At 36.5% G+C, this 23,420-nt stretch overlaps 2 protein-coding genes across 10 annotated transcripts in view; one reads left to right on the top strand and one right to left on the bottom strand.

Moving 5' to 3' along the window:
• Positions 1–23,420, bottom strand: part of LOC106867177 (uncharacterized) — a 65,396-nt gene that overhangs the window by 31,749 nt on the left and 10,227 nt on the right. The window contains exons 1-5 of one of the 3 annotated variants that reach the window (XM_089355660.1): positions 16,283–16,461; positions 9,021–9,161; positions 7,847–8,066; positions 5,549–5,684; positions 3,156–3,350 (exon numbers count right to left, since the gene is read on the bottom strand). In XM_089355660.1, coding sequence (XP_089211786.1) covers positions 3,156–3,350; positions 5,549–5,684; positions 7,847–8,066; positions 9,021–9,138 — 669 coding nt within the window. In that variant the 5' untranslated portion in view covers positions 9,139–9,161; positions 16,283–16,461. Of the gene's footprint in view, positions 1–3,155; positions 3,351–5,548; positions 5,685–7,846; positions 8,067–9,020; positions 9,162–15,667; positions 15,823–16,282; positions 16,462–23,420 lie in introns of those variants that run through there. The other 2 variants (XM_089355659.1, XM_089355661.1) reach the window with 2 other exon arrangements.
• Positions 17,698–23,420, top strand: part of LOC106883367 (uncharacterized) — a 118,655-nt gene continuing 112,932 nt past the window's right edge. For 3 of the 7 annotated variants that reach the window (XM_089355672.1, XM_089355673.1, XM_089355675.1), the window contains exon 1: positions 22,018–22,614. In XM_089355672.1, coding sequence (XP_089211798.1) covers positions 22,476–22,614 — 139 coding nt within the window. In that variant the 5' untranslated portion in view covers positions 22,018–22,475. Of the gene's footprint in view, positions 18,367–20,993; positions 21,378–22,017; positions 22,694–23,420 lie in introns of those variants that run through there. The other 4 variants (XR_016242700.1, XR_016242701.1, XR_016242703.1 and 1 more) reach the window with 4 other exon arrangements.

The following is a 23,420-nucleotide window of genomic DNA, read 5'->3' as shown; positions in this document are numbered from 1 at the left end:
GTATCTCAACAGGCATGATAGAGCTGCACAATATATTCACTGGGTAATATGCAAAAACCTGGACTTGCCCCATGATAAAAACTGGTGGGAACACAAACCACCCCCAGTACTTGAAAATGATCACATTGCACTCCTCTGGAACTTCACCATTCAAACTGACAGAAAGATAGACGCAAATAGGCCAGACATCATACTGAAAGACTTCAGACAAAAATCATGCCTTCTCATTGATATGACTGTCTCAATTGATATAAACGTATCTGTCAAGACCTACCAAAAACTGAGCAAATATAAAGATCTTGAAATAGAAATTAGCAAAATGTGGAATCTGAAGACGAAAACAATACCTATTGTCATAGGTGCCCTGGGAATGACAGCGAAACGGGCTGATTACTACCTAGCTCAGATACCAGGAAACCCCAAAATGGCTGAAGTTCAAAAGATAGTGCTCATGGGAACTGCCCATATCCTATGTAAAATACTGTCTATGTGATCTCAAATTTTAAAGCAAACACATAATTTTCTTATGGTTTCTTAAACATTCACTTGAACAAAACTGTACAAATCCAAATATATGGTACCCTAGGCATAACACCTACATGAACTTCTAACTTGTTGTCTCTTGAGGTCTCTGGGTGAGACTTGGATCCAAATTGTACAAATGCAAAACAAAAGTCAAACATAAAATAATAATAATAATAATAATAATAATAATAATAATAATAATAATAATAATAATAATAACAAATTTAAAAAAAAAAAAAAAATAATAATAATAATAATAATAATAATAATAATAATAATAATAATAATAATAATAATAATAATAATAATAATAATAATAATAATAATAGAAATTTCCCCAAGACACTTGATGAAGGCTGGAGGGTATATCAGCCGAAACGTTGTGTTAACAACAAACAAGATGAGGACAAATATCTGTCAAATGTAAATAATGTAAATAATATCCATTTCCCCATTTCAACATAAATAGACATCGTTAAAAAAAAAAAACAATCTTGTTAATTTCAATTTGATTTTCTTCATGAATGTTAGATAATAACCAAAAGAGTAAGGTCGCAAATACAAGCGGCAAGAATGGAATTTGGGGTGCATAGTGTGGTGTGTGGTGTGGTGTGGTGTGGTGTGTGTGTGGATTGGTGTGGTGTGGCATGATGTGGTGTGGTCTGTGTGCATGGTGTGGTGTGTGCGTGGTGTAGTGTGTGTGGTGTGTGTGTGTTTGTAGTGTGGCGTGGTGTGGTGTGGTGTGTGCACCCTAACCAAGAAAACTTGGTAGAATCTTGTGCTTTCCATAGTTGTAAGGTTTACTCTTTTTGAAACAACATTACTTTTGCTTTGAATGTTATCAAAATATACTTTTGAATCTGATATTGGTTAACATTCATCTTGTGTCTCTGTTAATTCTTGGTGTCAAAATTGAAACCTCATATCACATGTACACTTTACTGTGGTTGATCAAACCTAATCACAGCTGACCTGACCTAGCAACCAGTGAAGAATACAGATCCCTGCCTTGCAATTATAACACAATAAAAACGTCTTTCATTACAGTTATTTCCCTTTTCTGCCATTTAGAGTGAAATGTCTATTTCTCCCTAAGCTGAATTCCTTATTAATCTCAGTCGTGTTTCTACTTCAAGAACGCAATCATCCAAAGCTGTTCCACAAAATTTGCCCTTAAAGTAAAAAAAAGTCAATCCATCCATTTCCATCCATTTCCGTCCACTTGCTATTCCTGGGAGGATCACAGGGGTAGAGTCTTCAGGCACCTCCTCCATAGGGTCCATTTAGAGGTAACCCTCATTACTCTTTGCAACTGGATTATGAAGCATGACCACCCAAGACTATGGATATTATCCAACTGTCTTGTTCTTGGTCCACACCTAGGTCTTCTGTTGGTTGGCTCACTTGAAGAATTCGTCTTGTGATCCTTTCCAGCAACACTCTAACCAAATGTCTTTTGTAGCAGGATTATGACTGCTCAGTATGGAGAAGTTGATTACATGAAAGTGATTGAAAGTGACCTGAATAACAATAATAATAATAATAATAATAATAATAATAATAATAATAATAGCATCAAAAAAATACCTTAGAAATGAGAACCCAGGGTCGAAATTTCCCGCTAGACACCTGATGAAGGCTGGAGGGTATAACAGCTGAAATGTTGTGTTAACAACAAACAAGATGAGGACAAATATCTGTCAAATGTAAATAATGTAAATAATTCCTCATCTCTTAGATATAGAACTGTAAGTGTTTGATTGGTTGGGTAAATGAGACTTCAAGCTTTTCCAAAGCACATATCTCCAAAGCCAAATAGCAAAACAGTGACTGACCATCTTCCGGAAAGACCATTTGTCTGTGAGGAACAACATTCCTCTGTCTGTTACTTATTCCCATTAGTGATCTGGTGATCTATCCATACATGTACTTGCAGCATCATTGCCCCTGGGTGGTTTGAGGTGGCTCTGACCCACAAGTTCAGCCTGTCCATCACAAATGCTGACCATTAGGTTGTGTCAAACATTCCAGCAGGCAGAGTAACACTTGTGCCTGCAACCCAAATATCCAGCTTGCAAATTTGACAAACGCCCACTGAGAGAGCAAATGTGTCAGACAGTACAGGTGTTAGACGATGATGATGATGAAGTTCATGTTTGGAGTTTTGGTGGGAATACATTGTTCAAATGCAGTCCCTGGTTGTCTTGGTAAACCAAGATATGTAAAACTAAATGTTTTGCTTCAAGACACAACAGACTGCCAGCAGTGTTGTTGAACTCATGAGCTATGGAACTTGCTGTCTTACACTTTATTCACTGAACCATTTCAATCCTACATTATACAGCATTTGACTGTTCTTTAAATAACGAATGTACATAAAATTCTTTCATATGAGACAACCAGAGTTTATAGAGAAAATGAAAAAAAAAAAAAAATAGCACAGTTCTTGTGGATTAGAAAAGAAAAGGCTAATCTTTAATACATCTAATAAATTCTATCCATTTAGATCTTTTGTGTCCTTCTTAAGCACTGAGATTGATGTAATCAACTTACCCTCTACCCTGAAATTGCTGGCCTTGTGCCAAAATTTGAGACCAGTATTAGAAATAATGGTCTTTAATGTGTCTTACCTTGGTAACAGTTTCAGACTGTGGAGGAACAGGAAATTCTTTGGCTGCTTCTTTGGCTTCTTGACATTTTTTTACATCAATGTCAAGTTTGTTATAATTTATGTAGCCTGGCTCACTAATTTCCGCATAAGTTTGCACCAAGAATTTGAGATCAGTTTCACTAATATCAGGAGGAATTGGTAAATTGCGATAGAACTGAAAAATATATATGTATACATAATCATATCTTCAAACATATATACCTGCTACACACACACACACACATGTCAGCATTCAAGTTCCCCAGTTTTATCCAATGTGTCAGTGAAAGACCAAAGATGTTAGCTTCGCATTGATGGATGCGGGAATGCTATTTTTTATGTACGACAAAAAGAAAAATGGAGAAACTGACATATAGACGTCAATTTATTAGAAAATAATACAATTCTGGTTGTGTGGTAAGTAGCTTACTTACCAACCACATGGTCTCGGATTCATTCCCACTGTGTGGCACCTTGGGCAAGTGTCTTCTACTATAGCCCCGGGCCGACCAAAGCCTTGTGAGTGGATTTGGTAGGTGGAAACTGAAAGAAGCCTGTCGTATATATATGTGTGTGTGTGTGTGTGTATATATATATATATATATATATATATATATATATAAATATATATGTTTGTGTGTCTGTGTTTGTCCCCCACAAAATTGCTTGACAACCGATGGCAGTGTATTTACGTCCCCGTAACTTAGCGGTTCGACAAAAGAGACTGATAGAATAAGTAGTAGGCTTACAAAGAATAAGTCCAGGGGTCGATTTGTCCGAATAAAAGGCGGTGCTCCAGCATAGCCACAGTCAAATGTAAAAGAGTAAAAGAGCAATGTCAAACTCTATTTCACCTAAAATTGTTTCCAATTAAACCAATTTGAGAAATAAAATAAAATTAAATTAAATTTTCATATTGAATATTGTTAACTGGGTATTTCATCAGGGGAACAAAATTAATAGAAGGGAGCTACATTCCGATGTTTTGTTTGACCCTTGACAGACTCATATGTATTTTTCAGCAACCAATGGATTTAAAAAACTGTTACTTATGCATATGTAAATGCAAGCTTGTTTAATGCATTTGTGTGTGTGTGCATGTGCATATGTGTGTGTGTGTAATGTGTTGAAAAAAAAACAAAACAAAATATCCATCAGTTAGCTTAAACGATATTTCAATATGATTACTTTAACCTAGAAGCTAAAAAACGTTCCTACTTTACATTATTAAGATAGATTGAGATGTCATTAAAGTGTTTAATCACTTAAGAAATTTATTATAAGTCACCCAGTTACAACCTAGAAATTATAGTTAAATAATAAATTATTATCATAATTTATTATTCTAAAAACCATAATTACATATATTTGATATTCCCATTACATATTTGTGTGTGTGTGTGTGAGGTCTGGGGATCTTGTAGTCCAAGCAAAAAGAGCAAGGTTTTGGGCCCCTTTCTGTCCAATCCATCACTGGGGCACTTTTCCATTTAAAAAAACACCACTATTACTCACTAACTTGGATGACCTTAAACATTGAATAACAACAGTGATCAACTCAGTGGATTGTGATATGCTGATACACGTCTGAGAGGAATTGTCGTATCGCATTGATGTTGCCTGTGCTGCAGGTGGTGGCCACATTGAACACTTGTGAGACAGGAAATAAAAGTTGATAGTGAGTAAATATTTGTGACTTAGCTGGAGTTTTCTTTTGCTTTTCCTTATGAAAATATTGCATAATGAAATCGGTTGATTTTTTTTTGAATAACCCTATATATTATATTATATATATATATATATATATATATATATATGATGGGCTTTTTTCAGTTTCTGTCTACCAAATCCACTCACAAGGCTTTGGTTAGCCTGAGGCGAAAGTAGAAGACACTTGCTCAATATGCCACACAGTGGGACTGAACCTAAAACCATGTGGTTGAGAAGCAATCTTCTTACCACGCAGCCACTCCTGCACTTATATACTGTGCTAGCCTCTGTCTTACCCATTATTTTCAGCTATTGTTTCACCCATGCTCCTAAGATAGGTGAATTTGGTTTTTCCTGCACTGCATGGTCATGATAGTGAAACAAATTTCTTTACCATACGGCCTTGCAATCTATCCTAAGGTCTATGAAATGAATAGCAGTCAATGAGTGAAGTCAACTTCATTGATTGTATGACCCTTTGACCCCACTCCCCATCTAAGTTTAGGTATTCATACAAATATAAATAACCATTATCTCCTTTTGTTAAAGACTAAGAAGAAAGCAAAAAGCAAAAAAGTGAAGAAAAACAACAAAGAAACAATAAAAACTTAAACAAGAAAGAAAAGATATTTTTCAAAGAATTTCAATGCTTGAAGAACTCACCTGACTTTCTGTAACAGTGCCCTTACTGAGTATATCAAAATCTTCAAAGCCTCTTTTTACTGACAAGCCATAAAGATTATAATAAGTAGCTAACCGAGATAAAATCTGATCAAATGTAGATTGCTTTGTTGGTGCTCTGAAAGAATATGGAAGATGTTTATAGGGTTGGGAGACAAATTGGCTCGTTCATTTATTTTCCCCACTTATTTTAATCCTTATTTTTCATCAAAAGTTTTAACAAATCAGTGAAGTATTCATGTACATATGTTTAAGTATATTTGTATATAAACATACAAATCAAAGTATGAAGTATTATAGATCCAGTTCCACCAATCTTACCAGTGAGTTTTGCAGTGGATATTAGGTAACCAGATGTTAGATAACAGAATGGTTAACTAACACTGTGCTTCTCAGAGATGACAGGTTTGGAAAAAATGTCAATTATTCTCTGTTATTGGAGGTAAAAAAGAGTCACAGCCTGTTTGGGGGTGCTGTGAAAAAAAGTTGAAATAAAACTATAGGAGATATATTTATGAATCTTTGTTTATAATATATATGTATATGAGTATGTGTGTGTGTGTGTGTGTGTGTGTGTGTGTGTGTCCCACGCATACAGGAAAACCTACTTTTTTCATTGAGTGTTTATATACCCCATTATTAGACTATTTTCTTTAGTTGTTGCACGGTGATCACTTATGAGCCAATTCACCCTCAAAGCTTGTCCTACTGACTTACAAAAGAACACATTGGATAACATATAATCAGACTAAAGATGTAAAGAAAGGGAGTGAAGGTAGGGGTCCCTCAATTAGAATTAGCCTGAGAGGATGCAGAGGATGTGGAGAGGAGAGAAAGGAGTGATGAGACAGAGGACAACAACGATGACAACAACAACATTGCAGCACTTTATGTAGCAGTCATACAAAATATATAAAACATTGATTAAACAATTGATTGATTGATTAATTGACTGAAATGAACAAAAATTAGATAATTATAATTAGTTAATTGAAAAATAAATAAAAGTATGTGAAACACAATATGGTTGTGAAGGTAGGACAATCGCCTGGATGGTGAATGGAGAATTACTCTTCTGCCCTGTTTATTGGTTGGATGTTATTGCCAAGGATGTTTGGGGTCATGCATTGTCTTGATGTGGACTGTTTACAGATGCTTGCTCGGTCTCTTCCTCCAAACGGCTTCTCTGAGCTTTTTGATTGTCTCAATGTACTACTTGTTTGTCCAAAGTGCTGCCATGTTCCAGAAAATCAAAGAGAATGACACAGTTATCAAAGCAAAACAACAATCACCATGTCTAATACGGATTGCTGGCTCTTGGACATCCCTAACCATAGTGAAGAAGTGTGATATCATTCCATGGATTGAGCTTTTGTTTCCAGATCATAAAGATATTCCCCTGTTTTACCAGATCAGAAAAAAATGTCTTCATCAGCTTCAAATGCTTCCAGCAGATCAGTGCAACAACTACCTTTCTCTCTTTTCAAATTGGGTATCAGTTGTCATGGTATCCACTTTGAACACGATTTCCAATATCCAAAGTCTTTCCCCGTTTTTTATATTGCATTCTGACTACAACCCAGTTGTGCAGCAAGCTCATGTACATGACTCAGGATTTGATTCAGTGGTTGTAGTTGATCGTCTCTCACTGAACGATTGATCTTTGATGCTGACTTCTCTTTCTTGAAGTTCTTTTACACATCTGTACACATTACTCTTGTCAATGGTGTCATTTCCGTAAACAACCTGTAACATTCTGTGAATGTGGACAGCCAGCATCCTTTCATTATCAAAAACTCAATGATGATGTTGCAAGCAAAAGCAAAAACTTGCTTCTACTTGCAACGCATTATTTGTCTGTTATGAAGAAGAACTGGAAGAAGAGTTACTCTGCCAACATGTACAACATGAATACCTATGTCAATTCATAAAACAAGTTATGTTCATTTATGTATTACTTTCTATCCATCACACACACATTTCTGAAATGGTTTGTACAAATGGATGCCCTTCCTCACACCAACCCTTGAAAAATATATATATTGAACGCATTTTATTGCGGCACCAGCACAAGAGAGATTGACATGTTCTCAGCAAGACTAAAGAGTTCACCCAAACTTAAGTTATCTTCCCTTGTTCACCAAGCACTTTAAAGAGGATAGTGGGCATATTTTTATGATCACATTAGCAAAATTAATTAAAGCTCATTAGATAAAACAATCTTCACAAAGACATACATGAAAAATGATACAATTGATTATAATCAACTGAAACACTCACACTGGTTGTTGTTGTTGTTGTTGTTGTTTATGTTGATATATTTCAGACTGTTCATTGGAATCCATGTCTTCCTTGATTGGTTTATTTATGGTGGAACAAAATTCTCGGTAGTTAACAGTCTTATTTCTTCGAAAGTCATATTTTTCAGAAAGAATATTTTCTTCATCTTTGCTCAGTGTAATATTAAGTGTCTGACAGAGACATCGGAAAAATTGAGTTTCTAATAAATAAAAGACAAGGAAAAAAAAAATAATGTTTTTAAGGATGGAACTCGAAGTAGAAAAAACTATAAATGACAAATAAAAAGGCTGGGGTGATGCATCCCCTGTGCACAGATAAAGTTTTTCACAAATTATAATATGGCTTACAATGCATGGCTTTCTCATACTTTTTAATTGAACTGAATTAAGTTTTGTGTTTGACTGAAAGAGGATTAGAAGCCTAAGAATGATGAAATTAAGAAAACAACTTGTAAATAAATGAAACCCTTGAATCCATCACTGTATACACACACACACACACACACACACACACACACATATGTATGTAGTTATGTATGTATGTATGTACCCACATGTATCTACACGCATAGGTACACCATGATCTATACAAACAAAGACGAGGGTTGATTCATATGAAAAAGGAAGTGAACAAAATGAAACACTTATAGAAAATATTGCATAGTGTCTTTCAATGATGGCAGGTGAATCACAGGTACTGTAGTTCATTGTAGGATATAAATAATATATCCATTTGCCTATTGGGAAATTTATAAGTTTGATTCTAAAAGAATTTTATTTCTTTTAAGTGTCTCCATTATAGGTATTTATACTCCACTGAAATTAAGCAATCAACTCATTGCCATGGGACTTGAACCCACATCTCCTGTAAGTGTGATAGACATTCTACCATTGGACCAAAGAAATCCTTCAAATTTCTCTGTCCATTACCAATGAGAATTATAAATTGCTGACATCATAAGAATTCAGAAACTTTGAGAGACATTTCAAATTCATATGACATAACTAAAAAACTTGGCAGCATTTCTTCCAGTTTGTGTTCTAAGTTCAAATGCCACCAAAGGCAATTTTGCCTTTCATTGTTCCAGGGTTGATAAATTAGTCCAAGTACTGGGGTTGATGGTTTTATGCTAAAAATTACAAACGATTATTACCTGTCACATAACCTGACCTCAGGGAATCATAGTCTTGAAAAAACTGTTGGATTCTTATTCGTTTGGTTTGGCACAATTTTTGGATATATTTCTCTATTTCTGACAATGATAACGTCATTTTCTCTCTTTGACTGGCAAAACCTGCAAAAGAAAGTCATTAATTTTTAATAGAGTGAGTCAAAAAAGTAATGCCATTTTGTTTAAGACAGGTATAATTACCAACACAGGAACATGTATCATACATCAAAATGAAGCTGGTCCTCTGTGGATCACATCCCTACTTCTCAACATAGTCACCGTTCCTCTCAATAGCAATGTTCCACCTTTGACTGAAAGCACGTGTCCCTGCCCCGTAAAATTCTGTTGACTGTTCTTTGAGCCACTTCTTCACTACCTCCACACTCACCAGATTTAGTGCCTTCAGACTATCATCTCTTTGGCGCCATGAAAGAGGGTTTGAGAGGCAAACATTATTCCAGTGACGAGGAAGTGAAAACTGTAGTCAAGAAGTGGCTCAAAGAACAGTCAACAGAATTTTACGGGGCAGGGATGCGTGCTCTCATTCGAAGGTGGAACATTGCTATTGAGAGAAACGGTGACTATGTTGAGAAGTAGGGATGTGATCCACAGAGGACCAGCTTCATTTTGATGTACGATAGATGTTCCTGTGTTGGTAATTATACCTGTCCTAAACAAAATCGCATTACCTTTTGACTCACCCTTGTACATTCAGTTTTATTGCTATAATTAAAAGTTACAATTATTTGTAACTTTAATATTAAAAGTGTTCACCAACATCATTTAATGCTTACTTTTCCATACTTGCATGGGTCAGACAAAATTTGTTGAAGCAACCAAAGTAATATTTCTCCATGGCCAGACATGTTTTCACAGAAGACTGGAAATGAAAGCCATTGCTTGTACGATGGTGATGATTGTTTACAACCATCACAGTGCCTAGACAAAGCAACAGACATACACACACGCACATGCATGCATGCATACACACATGCATGCATACACGCATGCATGCATACATGTATGCACACGCATGCATACATACACACAATGCATACATGCACATGCATGCATACATACACATGCATACATACACACATGCATACATATATACACACACGCATACATATATACACACACGCATGCATACATATATACACACACGCATGCATACATATATACACACACGCATATATACATATATACACACATACATATATATACAGCAGTTTATCATGGCCGGATTACTACCTCCCACTTTGAAGGGTATGCGTTTGCAATCCAGGAACAGGAAATACCAACCAAATACCTGATGCACAAAAGGGATAAGATATGTGGGAAAAGCCGTAAAATGTGACAACCAATGCAGACTTTGTGGAGTTCACACTGAAGATATCACCCACATCATAAGCAGTTGTCCGAAAATGTCACCACGGTATTATCTACCGATGAGACATGACATTGTAGCTAGGACACTCTATAATGAAATCTGTTGAAAGGATAAACCTGAGGACAAAGATATAAAAACCCACAATATGGCAGAAACCATAGCCACTCATAATAAAAAGGAGTACTAGTGGAATGTACCAGTGAAGACCTCAATAAAATGAAAGCACAACAAACCTGATATAATGATTTGGGATAGAGAAGAGAAACTGTGTACAGTTGTGGAAATTAGCTGCCCAGTGGATGTTAACATAAAGCTGAAGATCAGTGAAAAACAGAATAAATATACTGAACTATTAAGAAGTCTGAAGTTACTCTATCCAGATTACAAGTTCAGGCTTATACCTGTAATTATTGGGGCCCTGGGATATGTAACACACTGCCTAAATACAAATCTTGAGAAATTAGGCTTCTCAAAACCAGAAAGGAGAAAGCTAATTCGAAGGCTACAGGTCCAATCCATCACTGGAACTGTAAAAATCTGTAAAACTTTCCAGAAGTTTATCATTTAAATATAAATGAGCATGTCTAGATATGCAACTCTATGCATGAGAATAGATGCATAAAGCATACAAATCTGCACATGCATACATACATACAAAAATATAAACAAAAATATCCTGTTGTTGATGTTGAAATTCCAATGAAGGAACCTTGGATCTAGGTTAGAAACCGGTTCTTTCTCTATTGGCAGAAAATCTTGAAATAAAACTGAACAATGACCTACATACACTATATACTGGCACTGTCAGGGTTCCAGTTGATCTGATCTATTGGTACAGCCTGCTCGTGAAATTAATGGGCAAGTGGCTGAGTAATCCACAGACACATAATGTAGTTCTCAGGGGGACTCAGTGTGACACAGAATGTGACAAGGCTGGCCCCTTGAAATAACAGATACTGCTCATCTTTGCCAGTTCAGTGGAATGAAGCAAAGTTAAAAAATAAAGTGTCTTGCTCAGAGACACAACACACTGTCAGGAATCGAACTCATGACCCTATGATCATAAGCCGAATACCCTAACCACTAAGCAATGCACCTTTGCTTACATACATACACACATTCATGCAAGCAAACACACACATACATACACACGATGGCCGTCCACTCGTGATCGAGGAAGACCATTGCTGACCCTTGGTAACATTGTGCGCTCTAGGACTAACTTATATTTTGCATTTGTGGCTTCGTTGGTGGCTAATGAGCCCTGCTCTTGACAAGCATACACGACTGCAAACATTGCAAACCAAGCTTTCCCCATTCATTACACCAGCAGTGCGCTTTCGAGCAGCACACTTAAGTTTTTCATACAGAATATGTGCTCTCACTCAAAGGTGTCAACCCCCTCCTTAAACTGCTTTCTCCATCTGTGGTGATGACAGGCATTGCTCTCCCAGCAAAAACATTTTGGGCTGAATCCAGACCAACAATCCTGAAATTTTGGATTCCCGAGTTTTCATCACCGTGATTGTTTTCAGCGAATTTTTTACATGATTTTTTGCAACAATTCTTTTTTGTACAATAACAATTTTTATAATTTAAAAGCTAACTCCATGAGTAAATTTAAAACATTCTAGGCCGAACCTGGACCTGTAATCCTGAAATTTTGGATCCCTATGTTTTCATAACTGCGATTGTTTGTGGAGTTCTTTTTTTACATGATCTTTAGCAACAGACATGATCATCCTTGGGATATGACTCTGGGGAAAGCAAGTCAGAGATCTGTTTGCAGATCTTCCCATTCGGGGTCAGATGCTTAAAAGCTATATACTAGTTTAAAAGCTACGTGGCAAGGTATGGAAGGTTTTTGGAGGACCGGAGAGATTATGTGTGGGTGGAGAATTATACGAGGTATAGTACTATACATAATACTGAAAGGATCTTCACCTCTTACATCACACCTTTCTTCCTACTTTAACGCCGATGTGGTATAATTTCCTGGGAGAGAAATAATTTTTGCGGCTGAGGATAGCTTTATATTGTAAATTATACACATATAAAGCTTGAAACACGTGTACTGCGGAATCCTTTGTAGTTTTGTTGTTATTTTTTGGATTTACAATTTATATATATATATATATATATATATATATATATATATATATATATTTACATATATATATGGAATTTACAAAAAGAAAGAAAACAAAAGACAAAGACGGGTTTGTAAACAAACAGATGTATTAGTTTAATGCTTGGGGAAGTGAGAAAGTCTTTTACATTTCGAGCCTATGCTCTTCAATAGAAAGGAACACAGAAATAAACAGGGAGAGAAAATAAAATAAAATTATATATGGGTCTCTTTCAGTTAGATTTTGTTTATGGACAAGGCTTTGGCTGGCTCAAGGCTGTCATGGAAGACACTTGCCCAAGGTGCCATACAGTAGGACTTTGTTAAGGGTATGTGTATCTGTGGATTACTTAATTGAGGTTTGGTTGTAATGTTGAGAAACAGGCAAGTGTCTCCTAGGATAGCCTGGTGCCTTAGTCAAGTGTCTTCTAGGATAGCCTTGAGCCAGCCAAAGCCTTTTCTAACAGGGTTTTGACAGATGTTTAGTATTGTTAATGGTTAATTTTAAGTTCTGCAGATTTTTGAGTCTATTTACAGCCAGGAATTTTGTAGCAGTCTTTTGTGTATTTCTCATTCTAGAGTCTTAGAATGCAACAATTAAATGCCATTGTATGGAGGCTGAGAATGTTGGTGCTGCTGACTGGGCAATCAGCCTGTTTTGGTGACAGTCGTTTTTAGCACTGGAACTGGCAGGCTGTCAGTTACCATAATAAGGGTTCCAGTCGATCCAACCAATGGAACTGCTTGTTCATGAAATTAACATGCAAGTGGCTGAGTACTCCACAGACATGTATATCCTTAACAGCTGAGTGGACCGGAATAAAGTACCTTGCTCAAGGTGACAATACACTGTCAGGAATCAAGCTCAGGGCTTTATCATTGTAAGCCGAATAGCTTAACCACTAAGCCATGTGCCTGCGTCTTTTGGCGCTGGAGTGGTGCCGAAATGGCTGAACCAAAACATCTCCAGCCATTAGTGACTAGATATGAATAAATAGATTATACAGCAATGTTTGACTGATCTATTTTCACTACTTGGCTACAACTGTTATTTCTGAATTAATCCAAAGATGTGGTCAGCTGGAATAATCTGCATTTGTCAGAAATGGAATGAATAACCATAAGCCAGACTGATTATGGCTGATCAGTTACACTGGATTCCATGACACATGCTGCACCACACACACACACACACACATACATATATATAGGCACATCATTGTCATCAACATTGTTGTTGTCATAATCACCATTATCATCATCATTGCCATCATCATCATTTTATGCTGGCATTGTTTATGATGTGAAGGCAAGTGGCCTAGTGTTTAGGAAGTTGCACTCTCAACCATGAGACTGAGTTTTCATTTCCTGGACCCTGCGATGCATTGTGTTCTTGAGTTAAACACTTTATTTCACTGGCTCCAGTCCACTCAGCTACAATGAGTGACTGTGATGGACTGGCTTCCCATCCAGGGGAAATGTTGTCATCTCAGTCATTTGTACACCATGGAAAACAGGTAACCAGCCTGATTAGTGTGAGGATTTAAGATGCGTGTGCGTGTGTGCACGCGCACACATGTATGTATTGTCTTTCTCTCAGTGCTTGGCAACTGGTGTTGGTTTGTTTACGACCCTATAACTTAGGAGTTCGGCAAAAGGGTCCGATAGAATCAGTACCAAACTTAGAAGTATGTACTAAGATCAATTTGTTCAACTAAACCCTTCGGGGCAGTGCCCCAGCATAGCCGCAGCCCAACGACTGAAACAAGTAAAAGCTAACAAAACATCTTTTTTTAAATAAAATAAAAGCTACCTCCTTCCCTACCACCCAGAAAGAAGACATTACATAATGCAATTTTAAACATATTAAGTTTGAAAATAAGTCAATACGGAACATTATTGATCCTGGGTCTGTTTGATCAGAGTCGGACTGGAACAACAACAGCTGTAAGAACAGCGACAGCGATAATAACAACGCATTGCGTAACCAGTGACAGAATATATAACGACCAGCCTCTAAGTTAGTCGAACATTCCATTATCAACTCTGTCGCTCGTGTTCTTTATGTCCTTGCAAACTCACCTTGCCAATACCCAATCCCATTATTTTTTCTTTGTCGTTTTGAATAATATTCAATACATTTTCGTGCCAGTATTAATAAACTTAAATAGATTTCACCTCCAAAACACTGTGCAGAGTCTTTTGGGCAAACCTTCTTATCTCACAAAGGAATCTTCCCCACTGCTGTTCTCGTAATTCTTACCTTATACCTCTGTCCCAACAATAAATTCCTTAAGTTTGAAAGAGAGCATTAATTCAACTAATTTCCTCTTTCGGTTAATCATAACCTATCATTTCAAGACAATTTGGGGAAACAGTAGCGTAGCTGAGTGAGGAAAGTATGGCGACAGTCTGCCCCGGTGACGCTTTTATGGGGCGGCACTTTCACTTTTACGGGGGCTTCACATTTGTATAAGACTGTATAGAATCGGGAGGAGGCAAAAATGAACATGAAGAGAAAATTATAGATTGTGTATATTTCAAAGTAAATTCGTTATTACAGTATCAAGTGTCATAAAACTGCGTGAATCTGGGCGGAGGTTTTCATTGAGACAACTCAGTTACACGCACACACAAACACAACTGCACCTACCGCTTATAAGAATTGTGTTTTCTGTAATTTTATTTTTAATAATGATATGGGTGGGTCCTGGTAAATACCTTCGCTTACACCCTCTCATCCCATCTCTAAGCGTGTATGAGCGCGAGCGCTCGCATGTTTGTGAATAGGCCTTAATGTCAGTGTTTACACACTGATGCAATGTTTTTCAACCTCGTTGTCACAATACTGACCTTCGGATCATCAATACAGCTTCTACAAAAACTAGTTAAATCAGTTTAAACTGGGTTTTGTTTTGTGAGTTTATAGTTATTGAGGTCGGTTTTTGTTGTGGGTAAGCATGTGTCCGGTGTTTTGATTTAGCTAAGTAAATTTGTTTTCTTTTTCTCATCTATTTTAAGCGTGTGAACAATCATTATTTTCTTTTAAACTAAAAATTCAATAAAATATGTTTATATAAAAACAATTAAAAGGCGACTGGATTTACTTACGTTATGACTAACTCGACTTTTAAACGAAGTAACGAAATTCCAGCACTCCAAGAGTCTGGCGTTGTGTTGCCTAGCAACAGCGGACCTTAACCGAATCTAAATATCGTTAGGTCTTTGGTCGCTAGGCGGAATTTCAAATCTCTCACTCCTGGTTTAAAGATTTTCCCTTTCTACGAAATAAATGTTCCCTAATTTAAATAGTTTATATTATTTTGATACCGTTTGATTAGCTAAATATAGAAGTTTTTCCATTTTTTTCCCTCGTTTTTAGAACTATGTTGATCTTTTAACTTCTTAGTAGTAAATTAGATAAATAATTAATCAATTAATTAAATAATTAATTAATTAATTAATCAATTAATTAATTAATTAATCAATTAATTAATTAATAGGAAAGAAAATTAGCTCCCTGACATAAAATAAATTCTAATGAAATTGACTATTTACATTAATTTCTCGGCTGACAATGTCGAAGAAAAATAGTTTCGTTTCTAGAAACTTACCATCACACTATTGACACGTTTTAGAAGATTATAAACTACCACATTTGATTGTATATAAAATACACCAAATAACAGAGAAACAGAAAAGAAAAAGAAAGAATAACATCAGAACCTGTACGCGAAGTTATGTTTCCCCATAAGTTTTAGTGAACTAAAAACTTTTTTTTTCCTGAATATGCGCTGCGTATAATACGTTCGTGTCTTTTATACCATCAAATACACACAAACAAACACACACACACGGGTGCTGAAAAATTCTCAGGTTTAACGGTGTTGCGAAAGATCTGGTTGGAGGCCCAACCTTCATAGTTCTTTTACAGGGCTTAGAAAGACTGAAGGACTGCTATAATAAATGTGTGAATCTGAGAGGGGAATGTATTCAATAAAATCATAATTAACTGATCATCTTGTATTTTCTTTACCCAAAGCCAGGAAGTTTTCAGCACCCCTCGTGTGTGTATGTGTATATATATATACATATATATATATATATATATATATATATATATATATATATATATATATATATATATATATATAAGGGATTAGCTTGAGTTGCTTCTCCAACATACTGAAAATTTAGAAATAGCAGTCAAAGCAACTCAAGCTAATCCCTATATATTTATGATGATAAATGGTTTTACCGATAAAGGTTTTTTCATACTGAACTACTTGGCAAAATTGTTAATTATTAATTCTATTACTAATTGACGATTCCCTGCCCTTATTCTTATATATATATATATATATATATATATATATATATATATATATATAGAGAGAGAGAGAGAGAGAGAGAGAGAGATAATAAGACATAGTTTTCGTTTCTTGTTATAGAAACAAAAGATATATAGGACTGGGAAAAAAAGTGCTCAAGTGAAATTGAAGTAGAGACAAAAAAATCATTGATTAGAGAACTAACTATCAATTCGAGCCAACAACTTTATATAATTTCACACTTCTATACATTTTATCATACACACATAATACCAAGGCCTTCAACATATGGAAGAAAGGCGAAGATAAAGAATACGTACACCACCCGTTTTCGGCATAGCAAAACCTCTAACCCTAAATACCGGGTGTACGTATTCTTAATTTTCGCTTAAAAGAAATACATGTAAGAACGACCGTGCGAACCCAAAAGGAGAAATGGTGACGAATGGAAAAATGGGGCTCCTTTTATTAAACGCGTCACACGGTCGAACACAAAAATATATCAAATTATATAAATATGTTATACTTCGATAACATAGTGAATTCGTAAATGACCAGTAAGATACAAGGTGAATGCGACATAATGAAACATAATAAAAGACAGGCCGTCATGTAAAGCAAAGAGTGTGTGTAAGTGATACATGTATGTGTATGCGTGAGATACAGCAGATAGAAAAAGAGTCAGTAACACATATAAGAATTTGCCAGTTCTTAGAGTACACAATAGTAACAGTCTGTATGTAAGAAGTTGAGGCGTGTGTGGCAGGCGATCACTCGTCGTGATGTTAGGGCTTCCATGCCGAACCGGGTTCTTGTATACAGATGTTCGTCGCAGGCTAGGTTCTTGTCTGTTGTCTATCGTAGCGAAGGTGAATCGCACAAACAGAGTTAGAAGTTCTGCGGTAGTTTTTGGTTAGCTGGTGTACGTAGAAGTCATGTTGACGATGTTGGCGATGCTGGTAGTCGTAGTGTCGTGTTGACTGGCGGCGGCGATGCTGGTAGTCGTCGTAGAGTCGTGTTGCTGCTGGTAGTCGTAGTTGTACGAAGCTGTGATTGTTGTCGCTGGAACTGCTGCTGCTCTGTGTGGTACACGGAACAGGTCTCTAAGAGATCTGAACCGAGACGAATTAGCTGGGTATCTAGCAGGCTATTTAAAGCAAAATAGGGGCTCCAGAGAGCATCTGAAAAACACTCCATCACGTGACCTTATTAGGAGCCACGGCTGGTCAGTCTGCGTTCTGGCGGGAACGGTACGAAGCAGTTGCCGCTTCAAATAATAATTAGTCACGAACTTGATTATATTTATAAAAGCGAGAGAAGATGGCTTCTTTGTATATAATGGCGATCGAGGTGTTAGTTTCACTACATACATATATAAGCACAGATGGTAAAGAAATATACATAGGAGTGGTTGTGTGGTAAGTAGCTTGCTTACCAACTGTATGGTTCCGGGTTCAGTACCCCTGCGTGGTACCTTGGGTAAGTGTCTTCTATTATAGCCACGGGCCAACCAAAGCCTTGTGAGTGGATTTGGTAGACTGAAACTGGAAGAAGCCCGTCATATATATATATGTATATGTTTGTATGTCTGTTTTTGTCCCCACCCCCACCATCGCTTGACAACCGATTTTGGTATGTTTACGTCCTTGTAACTTAGCGGTTCGGCAAAAGACACCGATAGAATAAGTACTAGGCTTACAAAGAATAAGTCCTGGGGTCGATTTGTTCGACTAAAGGCGGTGCTCCAGCATTGCCGCAGTCAAATTACTGAAACAAATACAAAAATACAAAATATATATAGAAGTATATACAAACCGACTTAAATAGGTAATCAAAAATGAATTACTAAAACATATCGACCAAAAACTTTTTTTTACCTCACGATAAAAAATATATCAAATAATTCGTTCTTAAAATGAAGTAATCTATGGTAGGTCCGGTATTCAAAGGGCGTAAGAGAGTTTTAAAAAAAGAGGTAGGTCAAAAAACACATCTATGGCCATTTCGGGAGTTCACTGCCGCGGTCCAATTGCAAGTTAAAGAGCAAAGTTACAACACGGCGCAAATTCCTATTTATAAGATATAAACTTTAGCAGGACCAGTCCAAAATTACCGAAAAAAAGAAAAAAAGCTAGGTGGCATCTAGTCAGGAATTTTTCTATCCAGTTTCGAAACCCAGTAAGCAAACTAAATATCATGTACCACATCTAGCTTTACTTCTATATACTTTCAGAAAAGTAGAAGAAAACTTATGGTTGCAGAAAAGGATTACCTCTGTAAATTTATTTAATGTTTTAGGCCCAAAAGACCTAAAGATACTTGTTAATATTAAACGCTAAAATAAGGAGCCCTCGAGATTATAAACCATTCAAGAGAGTATCTTTTATTCTTCTTCTTTAAACCATGTATATAAGCGGCAAGTGTGGTGTGTTAAAGTATTTTTCCATTCGGAAACGAACTCATGTGGGCCCTGTACTTTGCCTTAAAATTGACAGTACTGCCTATATAAACCTTATTAAAATTGCCCCCTCTTCAACTACGCATTTATAAATTGCGTTTGTAATCAAACAGAATCCGTCAAGGAGACATAACTTAGGGTTTCTACAATTACAGGATTTGCCCGTACCACCTTTATCCCTATTACTGATATTAACATTATTTATCTGGTTTCCAGCATTTTCCCTCTCAGGTATCCCATTAAAGGGGATCGGTAAAGACGGTGAAGGTAAATGGTTGGTAACACCAACCTTGGGCTTATTAGAGCTTACCAGCCCAATACTAGAGTTTCCAACAGAGGAATACTTCCAGTTAACTTGCCCACTTAATTTGCTTCTGTTAATAGAAGCAATAATAGAGGCCAAAATCGGAATTACAGAATAAGAAAATTTAATGGAAGATTTGTTGCAAATGGTGTAGTACCTATGATTCTTTGGGAAATTCTCCTTCAGAATCTTAAAAAACAACTTAGGCAGATTTCTTACTCTAAGAGAAAAGGAGGTGGGGGGACCAGATGACTTCCCGTATTCTCGAACGTGAGCTCTTGGTTTTATTCATCTCCTCGTGGCTACTATTTCTCTTCCAGTATATGTTTCTAAAATCTCTATATACGTGTCTAACGGATGGCCTACGTTGGTTGCAATCAGTTAAAGCTTTGCGTTTCTCAAGAACTTCTGCGACATGCTCAGGTGGTAGACCAGCCTGCTTGTTCTTAAATCTCCCATTAGGTATATATGAGATTTTAGTTTGAAGCCGCTTAACTTTAGAGCGTTATTATATACTAGTGCATGTTGATAAAAAAACTCTTCGTTTGCGGACAAATTAGAGATTCTGACCGAAATGGCAGTAACGATGCTATCAATAGAAGATTTCGAGTGATTGGAGGAGACATCGATATATGAAATGGATTAATTTGGCTAAAGAAATGGGTAGTATAAACCGGTATCCAAATTCAAAGTAACGTCCAAGAAATTACCATTCTAATAAATAATCTTAAGATTAAAGAAATCTTTTAAGAAACTTCTCAAATATTTCTTTAATCTATTCAACGCAGTTTTGGACTGGCCACGTGCAGCTAGAAGTGCATCGTCCCTATATAACCCCCCAGTAAGGAGGGTAAAACTATCCCTAATCTGCGAAAGGAGATATAGGCCCACTAAATGGGTCACCTGTGCTTAATCCGAGGACCCCATAGTAATATCAAAGAAGTTGATGGAATCAGCCCTCCTCCAATCACCCTCGTTGAAGGAAATGAGGGTCTCCCTTGCCGCTAAAATGACATCAATATCTGAACTAGGGATATTCGTAAATTTCCGAGCGAAAGTCAAAGCCTTATTTAGCAATATAGGGGAAAAGGAAATATCAAATTGGATAATGTCTAAATTAGGCTTATCAATAAGAGAGTCAAACCATAAAATAACATCCCCAGTAAAGTTCCATAGGAGAAGCTGAAACTTATCCCTAACAATGGGAATAATCCTATCGGTAATATACTTACTAATTCTGCCCAAATCAGACTTGGTTGGGCAGATTAATCTAATCGAAGGATTTGATAAAAAAAAAAATCAGGCTTATGGTCCTTTAAAAGACAATGGGAAGTTTTTGGAGCATAAGGTTGGGTTCTATCCAGCAGATCCAAACTAAAGATGATAACCAAATGGGTATTATTACGCCGTATTGTAACTTTTGTGAACGACTTGATAGTGAATTTCCTAGAGGGTTCTGTTCGCCCTGATGAGGGGGTCATTGCCGTGTTGCGCTTTCACTTGCAATCGGACAGCAGCAGCGAACTCATGAAATGACCATAGATGTGTTTTTCGGCCTACTCTTTTTGGGGGGGGGGGCTCTCTTACGCCCCTTGATTACCGGACCTACCATGGATTGCTTCATTTTAAAAGCGAACTATTTTTGATATATTTTTAATCGTGGGGTAAAAAAAAACTATTTTGGTCGATATGTTTTAGTAATTCATTTTTGATTACTTATTTTAGTCGGTTTGTATATACTTCTATATATATTTTGTATTTTTATATGTGCGTATTTATATTTTTTACCATCTGTGCTTATATATGTATTTCTTTTAAGCAAAAATAAAGAATACGTACACCCGGTGTTTAGGGTTAGGGTTTTTGTTATGCCGAAAACGGGTGGTGTACGTATTCTTTATCTCCGCCTTTCTTTCATACGGTGAAGGCCATGGTATTATGTGTATATCATGAAATGTATGGAAGCGTGAAGTTATATAAAGTTGTTGGGCCAAATTCACTATTTGTTCTCTAATCAATGATATATATATATATATATATATATATATATATATATATATATATATATATATATATATATATATATATATGTGTGTGTGTGTGTGTGTGTATATATGCTGATGAAGGGGATGTTTCTATGTGGCCTGCTTGTTTGTTGCACCTTGTTTACCATTTTGTCCTTGTTCTTTTGCCACGTCATGTACCCAGTTATGTATCTATATGTACATGTAGATGAACGTATATACATACATGTACATATATATGCATATACTCATATATTGTATGTATATATATATATATATATATATATATATATATACAGACACACACACACACGACGGGATTCTTTCAGTTTCCGTCTACCAAATCCACTCACAAGGCTTTAGTCGGCACGAGGCCATAGTAGAAGACAACTGCCCTAGGTTCCACGCAGTGGGACTGAACACGGAACCATGTGGTAGCAGTTTGCTTCCCAATCACATGGGTCTGGGTTCATTCCCACCACAAATGTCTTCTATAGTTTCTTGTGAGTGGATTTGATAGATGGAAACTGAAAGACGACAATCATATATACACACGTAATGTGTGTGTGTGTGTGTGTGTGTGTGTGCATGTGCGCGCGCGCGTATTATACGTCATGAAGACAGTTCTGTTCACCAAACTAAAAAGATCTTTCGTACATTATTAACAGTAGTTATCCCCCTTACATTGTCCAAAACACTTGAAAATTGAGTTGGAAGACTTGTGAAAAGAGATTGAGTATGGGAAACGTTGATTCCTTTTATCTGGACTTTATTGACCTTACTATGTATATATGTGTACACTATGTACAGCGATGAATTTAGTGTGCAGGCAGGGGTTTACCAGGGCGCAGTTCTTAGTCCACTTCTATTCATCAGAGTCCTGCCGGTCACAGCAAAGGAATTTAAAAGTGGATGCCCATGGGATGATCTCATTATTACAGGTGAATATTTAGAAGAATTAGAAAAGAAATTCCATGTGTGATGAAATCTGACGGAACAAGTGATGATCCTGAAATGGAGGTGAGGTCAAATAGTAGTCAGTCGAAATAGTAGGTGGGGTCTCACTTCAGTGAGGAGAACAGGTGTGCTGTAAAGCTACCGAGATGAAGGCCTCGAAATGGTGCACATTCTCTCCTGATGGTCTTTGAAACTTTCAAGCATCCGGGTTTTTAATTAACTTAATTAACCAGCAGGCTGTTCCCAAATCTCTAGATCACTAGTGACCACACCACTTAAATGGAAGTAAACAGATGATTATTCTCTGCATGGAGTAGCAGTTGTACATCTAACTATGCACACAGGATATATATATATATATATATATATATATATATATATATATATATGTGAATGCTCGAAATGAGGAGTAGATAGACAGCTGACAACTGATGAAGGGTTCTTCCTCTGTGTTTACTTGTCCTGTTTTCCATTTTTTTCTTGTTGTTTATATATTTTACTCATTTTCCCTCGTTTGTTTACATATTTCATGTTATTTGCACCATCGATGATGTCCTGTACCCATATATGCATATATATATATATATATATATATATATTATATATTATTTATTACATGTTTATATATATACAGGGAATCCCAAAATTAAGGCAACCACCTATCTTCAATTTTGCCGAAGCAAAATATTGTTATATTTTGGGTCTGGTGCAGTTTTGCCTTCAGAGCGTCAAGCATAGCATGAAGAGTGCTCAAGGCAGGTTGAGATCAGGGTTTCTTGAGAGCCACACA

The sequence above is a fragment of the Octopus bimaculoides genome, chromosome 7 (genome assembly GCF_046866305.1).
Source record: "Octopus bimaculoides isolate indiv1 chromosome 7, ASM4686630v1, whole genome shotgun sequence".
Taxonomy (NCBI): Eukaryota; Metazoa; Mollusca; class Cephalopoda; order Octopoda; family Octopodidae; genus Octopus; species Octopus bimaculoides.
This window is presented reverse-complemented; position numbering and strand designations above follow the sequence as displayed.